Source organism: Leiobunum rupestre, chromosome 10, assembly GCF_980474605.1.
Source record: "Leiobunum rupestre chromosome 10, qqLeiRupe1.1.hap1, whole genome shotgun sequence".
NCBI classification, from domain to species: domain Eukaryota; kingdom Metazoa; phylum Arthropoda; class Arachnida; order Opiliones; family Sclerosomatidae; genus Leiobunum; species Leiobunum rupestre.
Window position 1 is genome coordinate 40,133,715 of NC_143393.1, and position 22,880 is coordinate 40,156,594.

The following is a 22,880-nucleotide window of genomic DNA, read 5'->3' on the forward strand; positions in this document are numbered from 1 at the left end:
TTTTCGAAGAAAAATAATAAAAATAATTATCAGCTAGGCTAATAGCCTTGGCAATACCTTAGGCCCAAGTCATCGAGCGACTTTTAATGCCTTAAACAGGTGGCCAGGTTACAATGCGTCGTACTATATTACCATAAGACTATCAAGGCCCCCTAAGTTGGAATTTGGCATAAGGGCCCAGGTATTCAGCATTAGAGAGGCGCGAGAGAAATCAAAATTAGGATCTACGCTACCTGGCGGATAAAAAGAGCAAATCCAACCAAACCCCCTCACCCCTAGCTCGCCATCTATGAAGCATGAATTGGGGGATTTGTGCATACGTTTCGATTTTTCACCACCAGGGGCATTCATGTAGCCAGTTTGGGAAATCATTAGCCTAACATTAAAATCCCATTTTTTTCAAACTTAGGTGGCCTTGATAGTCTTATGATATTACTTTTAACCTCTACAAGTTTTTATAGAACTATCAAATGATAGAGTTAGCTTCGGTACCAGGGCGGCGTTAGCAGTTTTCCGGGTACTAGAGACCCCGTTGAGCCATTCTAACCGTTTAACCGACAGACCGGAAATAGTTTCTTCCCAGATGAATTTGGAGAGGGGAGTAGAAACCGAGTATCTTTTATTGAAGCGTCCATAGAGCAGCTCTAAACTCGACTTTTAAGCAGACGACTATGACTTTACAAACAAATAAATGCGTTTTCTCACTTTTAAGGAAAAATTTAAGTGTGTAGTAGACTTAACATCATGGAACACAGCCGGCAAATAATTCATTTTAGCAGGAGCGTAGGAACGTTCAAGAAGTTAGAGGGGGCAAAGAGAAACGAAAAGGGGTCTGGAGAATGGTTTTGAATTTTTAATGGAGTGTAACTTCTCCGAATGCATGTGTACTTTTTACTTCTATGTAAATTGGCGGGAAAAGACTGAAATTTAAACTCAGTTGAGGTTCTATAAGCTTTACATGCTTTTAAAATTCGAATTTGAGCTTTTTGAAGATTTCAACTGACCAAAAAGTTGGAGGGGGCAATAATAATAATAATAATGATCAGCTAGACTAATACCTTAGGCCCAAGTCATCTATAATGCCTATATGTGAGAACGGACCCTCTTTATACATAATATACTATGAAATGGACGAAACCCACTATTCTACAATAATTTTTTTATTTAAAATACTACAGCCGTTTCGGCGCCAAAACTAGCGCCGTCGTCAGGCAATGTTACAATAATGACCTCGAGTCTGTTGAGGGCAACAGCACGATAAAATATAGTGTAAATGAAATTAGAGTAGCACAACAAAAACAAACAATCAAACATGTCTTATGTAAACAAGAATTACAAGTAAAAATTAATAAATTTAAATTTAGCTAGTTTTGGCACCGAAACGGCTGTAGTATTTTAAATAAAAAAATTATTGTAGAATAGTCAGGGTTGGCATAGAACCAGCCATACCGGTTATAGCCACCTGGTTAAATCCGGCTATAGCCACTTGAAAAAATCCAGATTTTTGTGGCTTTTTTAAAAATAAATTACAATATGAATAGTTTAGTAAATTAATAGTTTTTATTTAGAAATTTAGTTTATTTTTGTTTCATATTTAGAAACCAGTTTACTTTTACCAGTTTTTCGGTAGGTTTAAAGTTCCAAAGTTCACTGCCTCGCTTCTGTCATACACAAGAACTAGGGGGGAATTTCCCGAGGAAATCAAAAGAATGCAGTTATTTTATATTGTTATTTCGCTTTATTTGTTTAGTTTCTTATTTATAACTGCAGACAATTTCTACTTACATAAGTAAAAGGTACTGTTTATATTTTAGCCGGTTATAACCGAAAAAAACCGGTTATAGCCAATTAAAACCACTGGTCTGGATTTTTTCAGTGGGTTACGTTCATTTCATAGTAATCTACAATGCCTTTAAACAGGTGGCCGGTTTACAATAACATTAGTTGCCCCTCCCAGAAAAATTCTAGGGAAGGGCATTGCCCCCCCCCTTCCCCAACCGGTTCCTACGCCCCTGAGACCGAACGTACAATTTTGTTATTTTCCTAAAATAATAATAATACGGCTCAGCGTAGTATTCGTTTTGGCCTAATTCCATCTATCACCCAGCCAAAAAATCCTTGGAACTTAATTAATTTTTCTAATTATTTTTGCAGCTGAAAATGTGAAAAAGCGTCGAAGGATGGTTGAAAGAAGGAGCTACTAGCTCCTTCTCGAAGCGAATGGCAGAAGCGTCACATTTTTGATCATTTCTCTCTCGGAAGGCCCCTCTGTCAAATGCGTCGTCGATCCTCCTTCCAAGAGAGATTCGGGACCGTCTTCCAAGCAGAAAGAGAGGAACCGCGCGCGTTTCTTTTTGCACGGCCGCGAAAAATGACGCGAGAAGAGCTTCGATTCGAGTGCAAAGAAAAAGCCATCGTCTATTGAAGAGTGAATTTGAGGAGCCAAAAAGCGGGAGAGATAAGGCGCTCCCATTTCTCACTTGGGCCGACGAAATGGAGTCCTCCGAACAAATTGTCTCGACCGCCTCAGCAGCCTTGTCGGGAATTGTTTCCAATGACAGCATTGTCCAAGGATCCGTCTACCAACAACCTGCCAATTCCTCCTCCCCCTTCGATGGAGCCACTAGCAGCCCCCTCGAAGACTGGTGGAGGGAACGCGTCCAAGTAAGATAGCGACATCTATTAGCATCCGCTGCTACTCGTACTAGGGCCAATTCGCAAATTACGTTACGCTGAATATCGACTTTTTAGACTATCCTCGCCATCCTAAACAGAGTAACGATTGAGTGTTAATACCCCTTCATTACGTAACGCCCCCTGCATTACGTCACAGCCCTGCATTACGTAACGCCTAATATTTTACCTAACGCCCCCTATATTACCAGATTACCTAACGCCCACTACAGTACGTAACGCCCCTATATTAGATAATGATATCTATATTACATAACGCCCCCTATATTACCTAACGCCCCTATATTATCAAACGCCCCCTATATTATCAAACGCCCCCTACATTATGTAACGCCTCCTATTTTACCTAACGACCCCTATATTACAAAACGCCCCCTACATTACGTAACGCGCCTATATTACCTAACGCCCCTATATTACCTAATGCCATCTATATTACATAACGCCCCCTATATTACATAACGCCCCCTATATTACCTAACGCCCCTATATTACCTAATGCCATCTATATTACATAACGCCAACTATATTACCTAACGCCCCTATATTATCTAACGCCCCCTACATTACGTAACGCCCCTATATTACCTAATGCCATCTATATTACATAACGCCCCCTACATTACGTAACGCCTCCTATTTTACCTAACGCCCCCTACATTACGTAACGCCCCCTACATTATGTAACGCCTCCTATTTTACCTAACGCCCCCTACATTACGTAACGCCCCCTACATTACGTAACGCCTCCTATTTTACCTAACGACCCCTATATTACCTAACGCCCCCTACATAACGTAACGCCCCCTACATAACGTAACGCCCCCTACATAACGTAACGCCCCCTACATTATGTAACGCCTCCTATTTTACCTAACGCCCCCTACATTACGTAACGCCTCCTATTTTACCTAACGCCCCCTACATAACGTAACACCCCCTACATTATGTAACGACCCCTATATTACCTAACGCCCCCTACATAACGTAACGCCCCCTACATTATGTAACGCCTCCTATTTTACCTAACGCCCCCTACATTACGTAACGCCCCTATATTTCGTAACGCTTATTATATTACGTAACGCCCCGACATTACGTAACATCCCCATATTACGTAACACTTCCTAAATTATGTAACAAATACCCAAACCTTCCCAAATCTATATAATATCCTTAAATTTGTAAAATAAGATTAAAAATATAATTTTTGTTGTTTTCCATCTAGACAACTAATCCTACTATTATCAATGAGAAAAACAAGTATTTAATAGATAGTATAATTTTAAATAATTTAGATTTTTGGATGGAATGATGAATAATGTGACGTATCGTATTTTTAACTTAAATAGCGCCATTATTCCCAGCTTCTGTTAAACCTGGTGGCATAAGTGTGAAATAAAGCTGTTTAACTTTAAATAATAATAATATACAGTTTGCACTAAAGGACATATAGAAAATTATCCTCGTTATCACGGAAGTAAATGAACGAAAGTTATTGAAATTATACGTAATATCAAAAGTGACATAATTCACATAAGTGTGTCAATGTAATCGGTTTTCAATGAATGTTACACTCGAAGTAAAAGTTTGGAGAAGAGGAGGGAGGTTATTTAAAAGTAGAAATAGTGTCGCCTGGCGGGAGCTTCGAGAACTAAGGAAGCACTGGGAAACGTTAGCAGGCTTGTTGATTTTTTGCCACTCGACGGAAACACTACAGCCATCTATCTACATTTTTATACAAAACCTGAAAGAATATTTAGCATTGGAAATATAGGAACTCGTACACTTTTGGTAACGTTTAGTAACGCTCGTGCGTAACGTATTTTGTGAATGGCCCCGAACTATGTAGTTTATCGTCAGGGCCGTTATTACCTCAGATAACTCTTAAGATTTATTAGGAAAAGGATACGTCCTTTTTCCAGTGTTCCGAGGTGGTAAATAGTGTGGAAAATTGTGGAAATTACCATCCTGAACGATAAGGAGTTTAACGTACCAAAAAGTGGACCAAATATTTTTTATTGAAATATTTGGAAATTATATTTTTCTTTTTGTGGTAATAACTATAATGTTACTAATATTCTGTTAGTAGCCACTATTATCCCCTTTTGTAATTTTTCGACTATTTCGCCTCTACTTTGATCATGAATCTATTGAAACCATTTATATTCAACTGGAATATCATTTACTTTTCTGCGCGCCGCGGAATTTTTTTGAGATTTTCTACGTAACTTTTTTTTTCAAAAATATTTTGGAATTCTTTTTTAAAAATTTTGCCTTTCACGCCGTCGCCGCCGCCGCCGCCGCCGCCGCCGTAAAAATTCAACGCCGCCTAGGATTTTAGAAATATCGGGTGATCAAATCAAATCGGAGCTATGCTCTGACCTCCGGCGACGCGTGGGGCGGAGTAAATTAATAGTGACGTAGTTGAAATAGAACTCCCCTGTAATTTATAAGCAGTCGAAGCGTTTGTTCCTAAAATTACGAGTTATGGTTAGGTTTCCTTTTTGCTGTATTTATCATTATTATTCGAATAGTTATTATTATAATAAAATAAAAACCGATAATTAATTATTTAATAATAATAAAATGGCAAACACTGACTCAGGTTTTCTTCCAAAGTATCACCGAGGCTTAGCGTTTCAGATATATTTTGTTTAAATTGTTAAAAACCTCGCAAGCACTGGATAGAATCACCATGGAATCGCACTCAAAAGATCGAAGTTACATTCCTTCATTTTGTATTTTTTTTCTAGAAATATGTATAACTTTAAACCTTATTTTTAACAAAATTACGCGAACCGTAAGTTAGAAGTCATTGCGCTTGAATGACATCATTTCCGAATTAGTTCTTATGGGCTTAAAAAAGTAAATCATTCTTATGTCGCGAAAACAGGCGTCGCCCCACGTTCTCTAAGATTATACAGTGAATAATATTCATTGGTTAAATAAATTATCAAATTAAATAGAGTTTAATGCGGGCCCTGGTAATTTGTATATCCCCTTTTTCATGGGGCCTGTTTATTGTAAAGTCTACTTTAGTTGGTTCAGGGCTGGAACGTGGTTGGAATAATGTTGAGTTTAAATTAGTCCTTTGCCTAGTTTTCAGTTTCAACTCGAAAAATATTTCGTGTTAAACTATTGCTATGAGTAAAATGTCGTTAGTTGTAGTTGTTGTTGTCGTTGAGATTAGATACAGGCCCGACATGATAGGGGGGGCAGTACAAATTACCAGGGCCCGTGCCACGTAGGGGCCCGTCATTGAATAAGCGAGGTATACTTATCACGGGTTTCTTTTTGGGGCCCGGAATTTATATCAACCGGGGCCCGGGCCCGCACTCGGCGGCTATGATTAGATAGGACCCCATCTACGATTGCTGGCGAACATTTACGCATTCTGCGTGAGTCCTTCCGTGAAATTGCGTCAGAAAAGGGTTAATTTACTGAAGCATTTTTTTCGGTGGCGGTTTCGGGTCCTTTACAGAAATTTCAGCCATACAACAGGGTTCGTACACGACCTGGAATACCTGGAAAACCTGGAAAAGTCAGGGAATTTGAAAATGTTTCCAAAAGGTCAGGGAACAGTCAGGGAATTTGAAAATGATTCCCAATGGTCAGGGAAGAGTCAAGGAAATTTAAAATGGTCCGAAATAGTAAGGGAATTTTAAAATGGTCCGAAATAGTAAGGGAATTTTAAAATGACCCCAAAAACAACTCCGGCAAATAAATTTTTGAAAAATGTTTTAAAAATACATAATGAACATTTTTTCAAGATTTTACCTCAAAACATACATTTATTGGTCAGGGAAATTTGGCAATTTAGTCAGGGAAAACCTGGAAATGTCAGGGAATTTAATTCCGGAAATTTTGTACGAACCCTGTGGTAACAACCCATCATCAATTTGAGTATTCAATGGCTCGGAAAATTAGACCCTTATGTATTTAAAACTGAAATCAAGAAATGCAAATGTTACATAAATCGATAGATAAAACAAACCTTTTTTGATACGATTTATTGACAAACTGTCAACACATTCGATGTAAAACTTATACTTAAATGGGCTGACTTGTTAGAAATTAAGTTCGATTGTACCGTTATAGTTTAAATGTATACCAAGAATGTATTTATTTATGATTAGGGAGAATGCCTATGTTGAGACTATTTTTAGCGTGGCTGTCAATATCTCTTTATATAAAATTCGAGAGGTCACGTGATTACATCGTGCAGTTAAAGTTAGAGAGCGCGCGCATATTTTATTTTTGTTGAGCTCGCGCGAAAACGCACGAGACCCTCTACACGGAAATATTAGGAAGCGCGCGCTCCAAAAAATAACAATTTTTATACATGTATGCGTATATATTATTTTATAGAAAGAGCTATTAGATCATAGCGCCGATTTAATTTCGGTCGGCGGCGGCGTTTTCAAAAAATCCTCGGCGGCGTGTAAATTTATTTTACTTTCCTTCCAAACAAATACCCTGGTGGTAGGCCAACAGCGGAACACGTTGGCCTACCACCAGGGTATTTGTTAGGATGGAAAGTAAATTTAAATGGTGACAGGCAGAAGAAAATTTAGGCCTTTAAAGTCGTGTTTATTTTTTTTTGTACTCAACAGGTTCCACCCAATTGGGATGAAGTGAACTCCGAATTAAGTTGGGTGTGGCAACTTCACATTCTGGGCCTGGCCAGCCTCTTCCTCGTCCTGGGCATCATCACATTCTTCACCATCCTGGGCCTTCGCGCCCAACTCTCGGCCAAACCTCATCTTTCTTCCCTCAACGTCTTCATCTGTCTCTTGTCCTGTTCGCGCTGCGCCATCCTCTTCATCGACCCTTACTACTCCAACCAAGTCAGTATGAACGACAAACACACCAGTCGCGTCACTAGTCTGGGTGTCTCCTTGAACAAATACACTTCTGGACCAGATCATTCTGCAAATAACCGAGATAATCGCTAAAAGTTTCCACCAAAATACCAAGCACGCGCCGCGTGTTTAAAAACGTTAAATGCATTTTTTGAACGAGAGGTTTAAAAAAATATTGAGCTACATGTTAGCTATTAAAATATTAATTTTGATAGTAAACATAAGAATTTCATACACAATATTTGCACTACTATTGGTCCTTCAAAATATTCTGCCATGTGGTTATATATTATACTCGCAGAACAAACAGTTCTCCAACGAACCATATACGAAGAACTAAAGATATTTTACCTAACGTCACTCGCGTGTTTAATATTTGGGATGATGTCTTTTCAATATCTGACACCGTGGGGTTACGAGCGGCGCTGATCTAAAAATTTCCAAATAAAAAGATCGCCATTTTAAAGGTTGAGATAGCCGTTACAAGAACCAAGCGCGCCATCTAGATTCGGCTCCAGTAGTTTATTTGTCCAAGGTGTCACCATCTAACTCACATAATAAATTTGATTCTTATATGTCTTTTTGAAATGGTTTAATTTCTTCTATTTGTTGTTCCTATTCGTTTAACTTTGGTTTATAGACCAATTCAAAAATTTCTTAAGGAAAACAAACATTTACAGCGAAGTCATTGGAGGTTCGAATTTAATGCTTCTAGTTATACTAGATGGCGCCAATTTAAGTTTTCCGGTGGGAAGGGTATAAATACTTATAGATTTGTTACAAACAACTTCTAACAATATATTAAGCGATGTTTTATGTTAAAACTATAAAGCAAAGTTCAACTCGTTAAAAATTTATATTTTTGAGTATGGAAGATAAAAATGTTTTACACGTTTCAGACTGCTGGCGCCATCTGGTAAGACTTGGCGTTTTTAGAAAAACGTCCTCTTCTGTGAAAGGATGTATTTTTTCATTTTTGAGCAAGCAAATGTTGATTGTGTCACTACAACAACAATACTATCACTAAACAGCCAGTATTACAACTATACTATTGCTATATCAAGAATGTCATTGTTATGTTGAATGTATTGAATGTATTTATTTATTCTGGTTAAGATCTTTAGCTTGACCGTGGGCATATACGCACGAGCTCACATTTTCGCAAAACATTATTGGCCAACACTGGTCACAAACCGACGGAGAAATGGAGAAAATATTTCCACATATACGCTTTAGTTGGCCAAGTCTTGAAGAACGGCTGATTTTTATAACCGAGGCTTAGCTCCAATATTCAAATTGAATAATTTTCGGACACATTCTTTTGAATGAACCAAATTAAATTAAAATATGAATTTTATCGACTTTCATGAATGTAAATTGTCATATTTTGTAGCAGTTGGGGTATTTTTCTAAGAATTACGAGTAATTTTATTTGCCGGTTCACGCTGGAAATCTCGATAATTTAGGGTGGAGCGTGTGAATGAACAACTCCTGCATAGAGGTTCTCTACCCATTTGTTAAAAGGGTTTTACCACCGAGTTCCTTGGGTATTAGCTTAGCTTATTATTTTTATTATAATTATTGAAATTTCATCGCAGTAGCGTATCAATGCCGCTGTCCCAATACGGTGGATTGGGGTCCGCGTTATTTATGGGGCCCACAAACCACAACGCGTAAGGGCCCAATTTTTCTAGCTATTCGACTGTTTCATCTTGGTCGGCGAAAACTGTGCTCGCCAACTATGTTTTGGCAATAATGTGTCGCTACGTTAATTGTTGGGACGTTTTGGTGAAAATCCTTTTGTTCCTGGTCGAAAGTAGCCGAATACTTTGGTCCCGATCAATTTCGAACTACAATTATGCTGGAACTGAATTTGAAAAGTTGATAGTGGTGTAGCTTCGAACAGCATAGGGTAGGCGAATTGGGTTTGCCAATGTAAATAATAATTTCTGAAATTATTCGCGCATAGTAATAAGGTACACTCTGTTTGAAAAGTCTTCGACAGTTAAAATATTTGCCCTCTTTTTAATTCTGCTAGAAAACTATAATAGATAGCTCGATGAAACCAATTGCAACTTTTATTTATTTTCCAATATCTTTCGTTATTTATCGGTTTCGTCCGCCAAAAATTAATAGTTTGGCGGGAACCGTCAAAACTCATTTTTGACAACTTTTTAAATATTGGTTCTACGGCACTGGTTCGCGCGTTTTTGAATTCACAATGGTCGGTTCATATTTAGAAAGTGGAAAAATTATCCCTCTACAACCAATGGTTGAGAAGTTATCGCGTTTCCAAACTTTCGTCGAAACAAGGAAACACCTAAAATGCATCAAGCGATTATAAATAACGCAACTTCGACGACAATTTGGAAACGCGATAACTTCTCAACCGTTGTTGGTAGAGGGATAATTTTTCCACTTTCTAAATATGAACCGACCACTGTGAATTCAAAAACGCGCGAGTCAGTGCCGTAGAACCAATATTTAAAAAGTTGTCAAAAATGAGTTTTGACGGTTCCCGCCAAACTATTAATTTTTTGCGGACGAAACCGATAAATAACGAAAGATTTTGGAAAATAAATAAAAGTTGCAATTGGTTTCATCGAGCTATCTATTATAGTTTTCTAGCAGAATTAAAAAGAGGGCAAAAATTTCAGCTGTCGAAGACTTTTCAAACAGAGTGTACACTCTGATGTCATTCTAAAATAACTACTTTCATTAACGAAGGGGATGTTTATAATAGTCAATTTTATGTTCCGATTCAATAATTTTTCATTATTGGGGAAGCAGTAGCCCCGCCAGGATTTTTTCGCGAGTAGGCACTGCGTGATTAAGAGGCCCCCATAAAAAACTCCTTTGTAATTTTTGTTGTTCTTTAACTAGCCAAATTGTATATAATTATTTAAAAATTTTATTATTATTAAATCAATAAAATTTTTATTATTATTAAATTAATAAAATTTTTATTATTATTAAATTTATAAAAATGTTATCATTATTAAATTAATAAAAATGTTATTATTATTAAATTAATAAAAATTTTATCATTATTAAATTAATAAAAATTTTATTATTATTAAATTAATAAATTTTTTATTATTATTAAATTAATAAATTTTTTATTATTAAGTATATTATTTACAAATAAATATTACCAACTTTACTTTTAATCGAAGAATTCCACCCTACGATTACCTCTTAACAAAAATTCATCAACTACTTATTTAGGCTTGTCTCCCCCAGTGGCCATTGTCTAGTTTCGCGCTATTTCAAGCTGAACTGTTTTATTGTTGTGTTTTAACTTATTAAATTAATATTGATGTGTAAAACAGCCTCTTGTTTATTGCTTAAAATAATTTTGACAATTTTAAATTTCAAAGTAATCTAATTATTACGTTTTAATCAGTACCCCCGCCAGGAATTTTTAACACACAGGCCCGGTCTGATTTAAAGACCCCCCCTATCTATATATTTTAATTTTGAAATGTCCGATTTTAAAGAATTTTCTTGACTATAGTAAAAATTTTAAAATTATGACACTAATATGTTAATTTAAACGTTTTCTTAGGAAAGAAAAAATTTTATGCCCTCGCAATTTTATCAAAGAATGATACTATTCGATTAGAGCTTTTATCTCGGAAGAGACTTTGAAAAAATTTGACTGGGAGAGAATCGAAATTGAGAACTACAGGTTTGTTAAGGAGCAGAAAACGAAATGAAGAAACGCGCGTTATCTGGGACAAGTCCGACCACCGAAGGTCTAGGTCCTTTCTTTACAATCAGTGGTCACTAATATCACGTGATTTCGCAAAAGGGACAAAGTGTAAAAAATAAAAAACCCTAATCCCCAGGACGCTCTCAATTCAAAGTAGTGACTGGTACGATGCTTTACGCTTCGGCTTCAGCTCCGCGGGGATTTCCCTTCGTTTAAGCGTTGCAACGGTTTAAGTCGTATTAAAGAAATCCAGCTTCTCACTTTATGCCCCCTTTTGTAGAATTCCTAGAAACTAAGCTTATGTTTATTGTGTTGGTTGGAGCTAAGTTATCACTGAGGCGAACAGGTGGTTTTTTTTGCTGCTTTCCTTGCACGACGGACTTCCCCATCCCGGGCCAGTCTTTTATCATATACTCTATATCAATGTTAACAGAGTACACTACCAAAAGCAGAAACCACAGAGTTCGCTGCCTTTGGTTGTGTACTCAAGTAATATTTATTTCGAGTATAGGTGGTTCAAAAGAGAACGTTTTGTTAGGGCCATTTAGGACTCTTGGAAATTGGAATTGAATGGGAGTTCTTTTTTTAGGGGGCTAGATGACTAATTTTAAAAATAAATAAAATTTAAAAATCACATTTGGAGGCCCCAGAGGCAATTTTTTTAAACTTTTAGAGGCCCCTAAAATAGGCCTAAAATTTTTGAACATAGGCACGTGCCTACTTGTGCCTACTACTGGCGGGGGCACTGTGGGGAAGTAAAAATTAGTTTTACTGTTGAGAGCGTTTCAATTTCCAATAAGCCTTCGCTGATTTTTTGAACAGATCAGTCCTTAGCCACGTAATGATTTATATGGTCATTGGCGAAACACACTGTCATTATGGCGATGGTGTGGTTGAGATGTTAGAACTTTCGCCTCGCAGCAATTAAGAGGAGCAGGGTTCGAGCCCAGCTTGTGGCACTGGGTGCAACAACTCCTTCCGCGTTGAGTTTGCAAGTTCGCCATCCACTGGTTAAAGAGGTTTTCGCTAGAATTTCGGGGTGTGCGAGTCTCGTTTTTTTCGAGTCAAGTTCGAGTTTCAAAAAATTTTCTTACCGAGTTCGAGTTCGAGCTTGAAAAACCTAGCGAGTTAACGAGTTTTAAAATTACTCTTTTTCAAAGCTTCGAGTGCTTAACGAGTTCTTAACGAGTTTTGAAATAACAACGAGTCTTAAACATTTTCTAATTAAATGAACTTTATCATCGCCAGATTCCTCTATGACTAACTAATAACTACACTTGTAAGCTACTCTATGCATGACTGTTAATGTCTAAAAAGTCTTTGTAGTTTGCTGAAACTAAAACTAAAACTTTAAGCTGTTTAAAAGCTACACGTGAAACATACGTCACATGGACCAATAGCGTGGGCAGAAAAAATGACGTCATTTTTAAAGGAGCCAATTGACAAAAGGAATTGTGATGTCATTTAAACTCGATAACAAAAAACTCTTAAAATTACCTAACAAGTTTTTACCGAGTTTGACCTTGGCAAACTTTGAACTCGAAAGCTCGACGAGTTTCGCGGCAAGGCTTATCGAGTTTCGAGCCGAGTACTTGCACTCGAACTCGATTCGAGTACTCGATTAAAACGAGTGCCCACACACCCCTACTAGAATTCTTCAGTTTCCCCGTTGCATAAAAACTTGTTGAGGTTAACGGCAATGGTGATTTTCGGGAGCTGTTGTCTCGCGTGGCATGAAGGGCTTGCCACCACCCTCCTACGCATCGTAACCCACCACCAGAATTAAAGGCATTAGAAGTCTCTCGATGACTTGGGCCTAAGATCATTATACTAAATATGTTACCTATTCTTAAGGGACTTTTCAATAATGAATAAAGAAGGCTTTAATTGTAATGTTGCTTAGATTAGCTTATTATTAGAATTATTAATATTACGCCAAGAATTAATTAACGTTAACTGAGAATATGAAGGCTCATCTATAGGGACTTGGCAGCATGACGTATATAATACGTCACCCATGCTTTTTCCAATTGGAAAAAAAAAGATTACCAGCATGGTGGCCATAGCTAAAGGTACGGCGTGACGTCATTCTTCCAAGGCTCTCTATTGGCTCTATTTTCATCACTTTTGAAAGAAGAACTACGCCTTCAAATTTTCCTCCCAATCGCCGTGAGGCTAGTGCCGTTTTTAACGTTAATTCATTCTTGTTTACATCTAGGAGCAACAAACACAAGGAGAACGCAGCTAGCCTTTAAACATGCTAACGAAGGGTTGTGTACGAATTTCATTGGACGAGCGTCACGACCCTTTGCGCTGAACGTTTTACGGGCGGGGAGGAAGACAATTTCCGAATTTTCCCCTTCCGACGGTAGCAGGCGCTAAAGCGTCTAGCCAATGAAAAACGTACACAAGAAAATCCACGACTTTTGACGGGTTGCGTTCTCCTTGTGTGGGGTGTTGTGTTTGTTGCTCCTAGCTTACACTAATAGGTAAAGAATTTTAATGGGCTTTCTTCCTTTGGCAGGTGATTCCTCAGGTGATGTTTGCTATCCTGTGGGACCTGGCCTTCCCGTGTCTTCTGTCCGCTCTGTCCTTGCTGCAGCTGGCTTTCCTGCAAATGACGCAAGTCAAGTTGGCCTCCTCCAAAATCAGCAACGAAACGTGCGTCACGCTGGTTGCCACGTCGCATTTCTGCTTAGTCATCGCGTCCGACATTCTCTGGTCCTTGCAGAATTCTCTCAGGGTCAGTACGCGTACTTGCAAGAACGTAATTAGGTGACTGAGAACGCAAGCCCCTCTCCAACGGAAACTTTCTTAATTTCTTAGCGCCATCTAGTATCAATCATAAGGAACATTTTTTATCATTCGTGTAATTAAAACTGAGTTTAATGATTAAACGTATCGATGGTTCCAGATTCATTGGCGCCGCATGCGGCTTACGTCATTATTATTATCATAAGTGTATAATATTGTTACATAAGTGTGACACTTCCTATTCTTCACATGCAACAGTTTTACTGAGAGCTATTCACAAGACAGACTGCATTACCGGCTTCGTCACAGTTTTGCGTCCGCTTGCTAACGCGTCACACGTAGCCTTTGACAGCGCCTCGCTAGGGGGAGATTTTCTTCCTGCGATGACGTCATTCCGTTACTAACTCTCAGTAAAATATTCGATAAAATTAAAAAATTATGGAACATTATTATAGACTTATGTTATTATGAAATTATGTTAAGTTAAATTAGGTTACTATAGTACTAAGGTCATATCGATAGTATTCTGCTTGAAAAATACTTTGCATTGTGAGTAAAGGTACAAATAGAGGGTAACCCTCCAAAACCCACTCACCTGGTGGTGAGTTTGGTTGGGTAGGAAATATTCAGGGTATTTCTGGGGTTTTTAGGTTAATAATTTGTACTAAGGGTTGGAATGGTACATCGGGTACAGATGGTTTCGTATATTTTGTTTATATTTTTCTGGTCTTTCGAGAGAGATGAGGTCAATATGGGATGTCCACTAATTTTTTTTTAATTTCAAATTTCTATGGAACATTCCTCGTGCAGGGGGACATTTACTATTGTAAAATTGAATGACGGAGTTCGTAGTGTTTTTCAAAAGTCCATAATTACACCCAATCCCTAAGAGATTTTTGTGTACTGGGCTAACGTACAATAGGCGAAAACTATTCGCTAGTTTTGGAGTAATTTTTAGGAAATAGCGAGCAACTTCAAAATACAGTTTGGCTGTTATTGTATGGAAGAAGTTGGTAGTATGGGGTAAAAGGTGTACTCTTTTCGTCCCAAAGCGAGCGAATAGTTTTGGTCTAGTGTAGTCGATGTCGCCGCTGTCGTATTCCACATAACTCCTCAACAATTAGGTCTAACAGGGTCAGTGATATGTCAATCGATAGCCCGTTATAAATTTTTAAAATTTGGGCCCAAGAAGTTAATCATTTTTAATTTTAGTGATTTTTGGCAATTTTCGACTTTAAATGTACATAATTTTTTTACATTAAGATCAACTTGGTTGAAAATTATATTTTTAGTTAGTACTGACAGAAGAAAATGGGGGAAGTACGTATCTGTTGCTTTGAGCTGTAGAAGTCGTCGTGCGACCCACGAAAACGCCTTTTTACGCATAATAAACCAAACTGAAAAAGTAGTTCCACTTTTGTTTTGATTCAACACGGCTATAAACGACGAAAGCAAATACGCCTTAGCTTAAATAGCAGAGGATTAGAAGGATAATATGTTACAATTGTTCAGTTTAAGAAAAATTGATTTTTAAACGATGTATTCATCCGCGATTTCCCCACAACCCGCGTACGCGCTATTGTGATATTTTAATTTCGTGCCAATTGGTACAGGCACGCCACTCGTTCGCGTTTCGCTACCTTAATTTCATAACCAGGTAACTCGAAAAACTCGGTTTGTCTTAAAAATTAATTTAAATTAACGGGTTCTCGTTTTGCTACCTTATTTCCAAAACCTGCTAACTCGAAAAATTAATTTTCGATCAAATTCCTCTTGGGTTTATTTAGTTAATGTTTACTTAAATGACTTGTTTTTTATTATGGATTTGTCATATTTTTTATTATCTATAGTTTCTTTGGAAAATACGAATTTGTTTACACACATGCATTATATGAAACTATATAATAGAGTATTTTAGTGAGATTATCCAGTTGGGTTAAAGTGGGGTATTTTTTATTTGCGGGTTGGGTGGGCATTTCCTAACTCGTTTTTGATATTGCGGGTGGGCATTGCGAACTTGGTTGTGAGATAATTTTGAGCCAAAGCAAACTGTGAACCGTTGCTACGTTTAGTCACACGACTCAATAGATGATTCCGACAAAGATCGGTGGTCACATGATTTGGTTACTTTCTGTCGTATGGTTAAAATATTTGAGCACGCGCTTCTTTTTTCATTTTCAATGCGCGTGAAATTCTAATGTATCAAGAGCGCGCGCCTAAAAAATGTACACTTTAATGCACGATTTGTCGTCATTAGGTAGTTTATTTTCGCCTGTTCTCGGACTAAAAGTGTACTCTTTTTACCCTAAAACGTTTTATTCGTCTATTCCGGGGATGGTTATTACTCTGCCCCATAAAGCATTCGCTTGTTCCGGAATATTAGGGCTACTCTTTTTACTCCTTCTGGAAAGGAGGTGTAACGCCACTGATCCTAGCCTAGTTGGTTATATTTTATACCTCCGCCCTTATTGGTCTTAGGTTTTTAGTACCTAAATACGTTCTTGGTGCTTCGTACTCGCGAGGTTATCTAAATAACGGGATCTTTTGGACAGATGCTTTGGTTGGTGACCCAAATCTCCTACGCCCTGTGGGGTCTTTTCCTGTGCTGCTCATTCCTGTATGGCCGCGTCCGGCTGATCCGAACGACGGACTCGCCGACGGTCAACCAGAAGGACGTGCTGGCGGACGTGGGCGGCGTGCTGCAGCTGGGCCTGGTCAGTCGGCAACAGAGTGTCGGCTCGTCGTCCAACGGGACCACGCAGTCCGTCTCGACCAGCAAGGGTTCGTACACGCCCAAGATCCGAATCACGGACGAGAATGACCAGACTATCAGTTACGCCAGTGACGCTTCCCAACAGCATTTTAACACGAATGATGCATGTGAGTCATTGCTCTCCCCGAAACAAACCAAATTTAGATAGATATATATATAATATATATTAATATTATTTGTAACGAATGCACTCGGGAAACCAATCCTGTTCACCTGGGAAGTCGTGGCTGACGCGCTATTCACTTGACTTTTTTACTAATTACATGAATCATTTATTTCTTTCCTAATTATTCTTCACCTTAGATGCCAGGAAAGCACGTAATTATAATCACCCCTTGTTAAGTCTTACGATTAATCTTTGGTTTAATTACGAACCTGTTTCTTTAGTTTCTCGCGTTTTATTACCTCTTCATACTACTCAGGTTATAAATTTCAAACACTTACAAGCTCTCGTGGCCTTTTCCAAAAATAGTACCGGACGCAATAATTTTTTTTTTTTTTTGAGAGTCACACGATATGGTGCGGCTAGCCGGACGCAATATGGTGGTTAAAATATAATATCGACAAAAATGTTATTTTTATATTTATATTTTATATATAATTAGCCGATGTGCTTATACAAAATAGGGTCATCTACATTTACAAAATCGAACTAGTCGGGTATCACAAAAAAATTCAATTTGATTTAAAATTATTATTAATAATATTATTACACGACTCTTCTTAGAACTCGGTAATTTCGAAATTAAATGTGCGCTGTTTTAATATTTTTAGTATAAATTAATATTTATAAAACTATTACTAGAAAGTATTTCGGTTACTAAGGTTCTGAAAATTAATTCGCGACCGAAACGAGTCTAGGTGGCGTAACGGCGCTAGTTTCTCCGAGGTAGCGGCTAAGATCTAGCGTCTGCTACAGTCAAATTAAAAAGTCATAAGAACGTTTTTCCTTAAATAAACTAATCAAAATATAAGCAAACGATGTCAAAATTAAATTAAAATGCAAGTATCATTATTTATAAAGTAAAATTTACGAATAACGATTAGGAAAAACTAATAGGGGCTGCTTTAGCAGCTACCTATCTTGGTTTCGAACTTTCGATGGCGAACCAAAGGGGGCGGTGCTATAGTTTTCGCTCGCGAATAGAGTGAGCAGACGAAGAAAGAGCCGTTTGTTACATTTTAGGCCCTCTGTTTTGGCGTGATAATTGCTCCCATTGGAGTCTGACTCGACCCAAGATGGATACTTCTCTATTACCAGATATCTTATATACTTATGATTTTACGTACATTACTTTGTTTATAAATTGGTCTGAGTAGCCAAAGGAAAGGTTCCTAATTAAACCGAATATAAAAAAGCCGTATGGGTAGGCTTAACGTTACTTTATTCTAAAATTTGGGTCATGCTCGTAAATATCTCTCTCTGTTTATTAATATTTAATATTAATTAAATTTGTTTTTAGCTTGATATCATTTAAAACTATTGCATGAGATGTAATACTTAATATTAAGTACTTTTATGCTACATTATTAATATATATGGGAGCATGATGTTGGACTACCATTTCTTAATATTTTATATTAACTTTTAATTAAACTAACATTGAATTGTAAGGGCCACTTACAGAATACGTTATTTTTAATTCACGCAAATAGAGATATGGTGATATTATCGTTTTAAAAATGTCTATCTTAAGTGGTCCTTAAATAGAGAGGTTAAGGAAAGCCGTCTAGAAGTTTGAACGTCAACGAAAAATCATTCAAATACTTTCTATTCGACGCAGTTCCAATGGAACGTTCACTCAATTTTGACAGTTGGCCAAACCAGGGTACAATGCTCTGAACATTGTCTGATCAAATAAATTTGATTGTAGTATACAAGATTTATCAAATTTAATCCAGTATTTAAATTGCTCGTGGGTGTGGCATATTTTCGTTTCCATGGTAACAAATATATAAATCTGCATGACATTAAGAAAACCATGGTGATCAAGTGATAATTTACCAACATAATAGTTAGCGTTTTGCCTCGTGATCAGTGACGTATAACAAAACGTCATGGCGGCTGTTATGCTTACAACGCAAGCCCCGAATTCTAACTTTTTAAAACGCATACTGACACAAAAATAAAAACTTACTATAACTCTCTCTCGATTGGTTTAGTTGGAATATTGAAATTTTCAGTATTTTTATTTAAACTTTATCAGGAAACTGTCTATGGCCCTGATGATACTCATAGAAAGGCGCGTGGTTTACACACGAGATTTCGCTCGCGATATGGTAAGCTACACCATGGACCAAGAATCTAAAGGGACTCACTATTCAGGCTTTAAAAAGCACGCGTGAATACTGGGAATAGGAAAATCACGGTTCATTTTAGTTCAATGTGGACAACTTGGCGTCGCTGAAGTCGATTTCCGAGGTAGTTTCGTCGAGAAGCTGGAGCGCTCACGTTCAATTTTGACAAAATGGCGCCGTTGTTGTCGCTTAAATGATTAGGTTTAGTAAGTTTTTGACCTTTTATTTTTGAAATTGGGCCTTTAAATGTTTAAGTAGTTGTAATTAACCATTGTGTGAAGTAAAAATAACCAGTAAGCCGCATATGGCTGAGGTTTTTTAATCAAATTCACTGGAATTCATACAATTTCTAAACGGAAAACATTTTATGAACTAAGCCTAACCTAACTTTCTCGAACGTACTGTCTCCTAAGCCCCAACTCCTTGTGATAGTTGAACAGATTTCTTGAGGTGCTTCAAAGCGGTTGATGTACCTCAGTAAGCCTTCCGATTTAGGCCACGCCTACCGTGTCAAAATTGAAGGGGTCTTCCATAAAGATCGCTTTGCAGGTTATATTCCCTTTAAAGTACCTGGAAAACCTGTAATTCCTGGAAAAGTCAGGGAATTTGAATATGGGTCTAAAAATCAGGGTAAAGTCAGGGAATTTTAAGAATTAGTCTAAAAATCAGGGAAATGTCAGGGAATTTAATTTAGGTTGCAAATTGAAAACCTTTACTAAAATTTAGGGGGGGGGGGAATTGAACATTTTCGCACAAAATAAGCCAGGGAAAATGTCCGGAGAGGGTCAAGGAAAACCTGGAAAAGTCAGGGAATTTGAATGTGAAAAAACTGTGGCAACCCTTTAAAAGGTTCCGACTCCGAAGTATGAACGCGAAAACAAAACCGTTGACAATGATCACGTGACTCTTGACGTTGTCGTTCAAACATCAAGAGGACTTTGCTTAACCTCTCTAATAACATAAGTTTAGCTTTTGTTCGCTTTTTTATACGTCTTGAGTAACATCAGAAGTATTTTGATGTTGTTTCAAAGGCAAAACTTAATCGGCTTTCCGTAGCGTGGTGCTGATTAGGTATTTTGCTTTTACAAAACCCTTTTTATGACGCGCATTTCGTCACAATGGGAAACAGGCGTCATCCATTCCGACGCCGCCTCAGGAAGCAGTAACAACAGAGTTCTCGATCGGGACTCGAAATGGGCCAAAAGGTCAAAGGGCAGTGGAGGAGGGGTCACGCCCACCTCCCAACGACCCGGAAGCTCGCGGGGTCAAACGGACATCACCCAGTGCTACCCTCTCATGGTAAGCGTACTTTTAGAACGGAAGAAGACGTGTGACTAAAAGCAGCAATGGTTCCCAATTTCCATTGGTTAAAAATACTTTCGCAAACCAAAGTAACTATTCAGCCTAACCTAACCTTAATTAACTTTACCTCAAAGGGAGTAGGAACTAAAACTAAAATTGAGCCTAGCTTCCGTTAAACCTGGTGGCATAAATGTGAAATTTGTTTAATTTCGTTGATCTACCATAAATGTGTAAGTTCATACTCCCTTTAACGTAACATAACTTTAACTTAATCTATCATAACATAACCTAACCTAACATAACCTAGCCTAACCTTACCTAACATAACCTAGCCTAACCTTACCTAACATAACCTAGCCTAACTTAACTTATCTTAATAATAACATAATCTTACGTAAACGTAAACTCACCTAGTCTAACTTAACTTGTCTTAATAATAACATAATCTTACGTAAACTTAACCTCACATAGCCTAACTTAACTTATCTTAATAAAAACAACATAATCTTACGTAAACGTAACCTCACCTAGCCTAACTTAACTGATCTTAATAATAACATTATCTTACGTAAACATAAACTCACCTAGCCTCACTTAACTTATCTTAATAATACCTTAATCTTACGTAAACGTAACCTCGCCTAACCTAACTTAACTTATCTTAATAATAACATAATCTTACGTAAACGTAACCTCGCCTAGCCTAACTTAACTTATCTTAATAATAACATAATCTTACGTAAACTTAACCATAACCATTCCTAACCTAACCTAGCCTTCATTAACCAGACTGCCGCGAAAAACTAGGCCTAGCCATCGATTTCATAGATCCCGGAAAATAAATCAGATGATGTAATCGACAGAAAATGAAATTGGGAACCGTTGCTACGTTCAGTCGGTTCTGAAGAATATAATTGACGATTCGAACAGGGGGAAAAATACGTGCCACATTCCGTCGTCCAACACAGCATTGATGAGAGCAGCGAAACGGGGGCCATGCTGCCCCGCGGCTCCAGGCCCATTTCCTCCATCAGCGAAGACATCATCACTTGTTCCCGAGCGCCCAGCATCATGAGCAGGCACTCACACAAGTACGGATGTCGTTAATTGAATCGTTGCTACCATGAATATCGAATTGTACCGGGAATTAATTCGTGTTCATTGATAATATGAAGCTGCAACTACAGCCTCTTGTTTCCATGATTCCCGGAATAAAGAACATCGACAGAAATGGAGAAAGATTACGCGTTTAAAAGCGGCAGGGCGTGGTTTATCGTCCGGAAATCACGAGACGAATAGAGTGCCCACTTGTTATCTGACCTTGGATTAACAATAGTAGTGCCTACCGGGATATATCACTCTAGCGTTCCGCGTGCATTTCCTATGTGTTTGTTACGGGTTCTGCCTTGTAGAAGCTACTAATTTCGGAAATTCTCCGTTAACTTCGCCGAAGTGGCGCTGCTGTCGCAAAAGTCATTTGCTTGTCAAGTTTTTTCCAAATGATATATCCAGGTAGGCACTACTATTGTTAATCCACGATCTGACAACCTTCCAGCCCTTACTTAAAGCTTGGAGTAATTTTGTCTTATACATGTAAACTTGGGAGGGGCTCGAAATTACTTTTTTAGTCTTATACGCCTCTTGGTTCAGATTTGAAGGTTCAATTAGCGATATTTGGTAAAAGCACGTTGAGACCAATCGAATGATACCAATATCAGGTCATATCAATTTTCAAGGTCACCGGAAGTGACGTCACGTGTCTCGTATTTCCGGAAAGCCCCCACTTTGACCCGTAAGACAAACAGTTCTTTGTTACAAATCACTAACCTAATTAAAAAATACTTTGACCCATCGTGTACCTTATCACATGCTTATTTTGTCATGGGCTCTTGGACTATTAGCGCCTGCTGCCGTCGGAAGGGGAAAATTTGTAAATTGTCTTCCCCCTTTCCGTAAAACGTTCAGCGTAAAGGAAATTTGTACACAACACGGCGTTAGCTTGTCTAAAGGCTAGCTCCTTGTGTTTGTTGCTCCTATAAGCTTAAAGCACGACTTATATATACAGGTCAATAACATAAATTACATCAATTATAAACAGTATTTTTACATGGGATGTATAATTTAGGCTACTGCCACTAAATAGAGTATAAGTTGCATAACTTTAATACTCTACAATAATGGCTCTCTGACGACGTTGTCATTTGGCCATTTTAATTTTTAGCTTCCTTTGCCATTAATAGATGGCACCACGGTCTCCACTAAAGTCGCTTTTTTTTCGAAGAATCGGATAGATATATGGCCATCTCTAATAACAAGGGCCTTTTCATAAGACAGGTGGCAATGATAGAGCCGCCACTTGCTTTAATTCTAGCGAACCATGTGTCACTCTTCCATGGTACTGCCGAATTTGATATTCATGGTGAATGTTCTTTTCGAATTTTTCCGTTCGTCCTGGTCTAATGGTGATCTTTGTCCTGGT

At 37.9% G+C, this 22,880-nt stretch overlaps 1 protein-coding gene across 3 annotated transcripts in view; it reads left to right on the plus strand.

The window, feature by feature from the left end:
• The window catches only part of LOC149925676 (uncharacterized), a 135,397-nt gene that overhangs the window by 108,797 nt on the left and 3,720 nt on the right, over nucleotides 1-22,880 (plus strand). For 2 of the 3 annotated variants that reach the window (XM_090159678.1, XM_090159677.1), the window contains exons 2-7: nucleotides 2,155-2,664; nucleotides 7,311-7,544; nucleotides 13,799-14,017; nucleotides 16,581-16,908; nucleotides 20,229-20,398; nucleotides 21,332-21,492. In XM_090159678.1, coding sequence (XP_090015804.1) covers nucleotides 2,494-2,664; nucleotides 7,311-7,544; nucleotides 13,799-14,017; nucleotides 16,581-16,908; nucleotides 20,229-20,398; nucleotides 21,332-21,492 — 1,283 coding nt within the window. In that variant the 5' untranslated portion in view covers nucleotides 2,155-2,493. The remainder of the gene's footprint in view (nucleotides 1-2,154; nucleotides 2,665-7,310; nucleotides 7,545-13,798; nucleotides 14,018-16,580; nucleotides 16,909-20,228; nucleotides 20,399-21,331; nucleotides 21,493-22,880) is intronic. The other variant, XM_090159679.1, reaches the window with a different exon arrangement.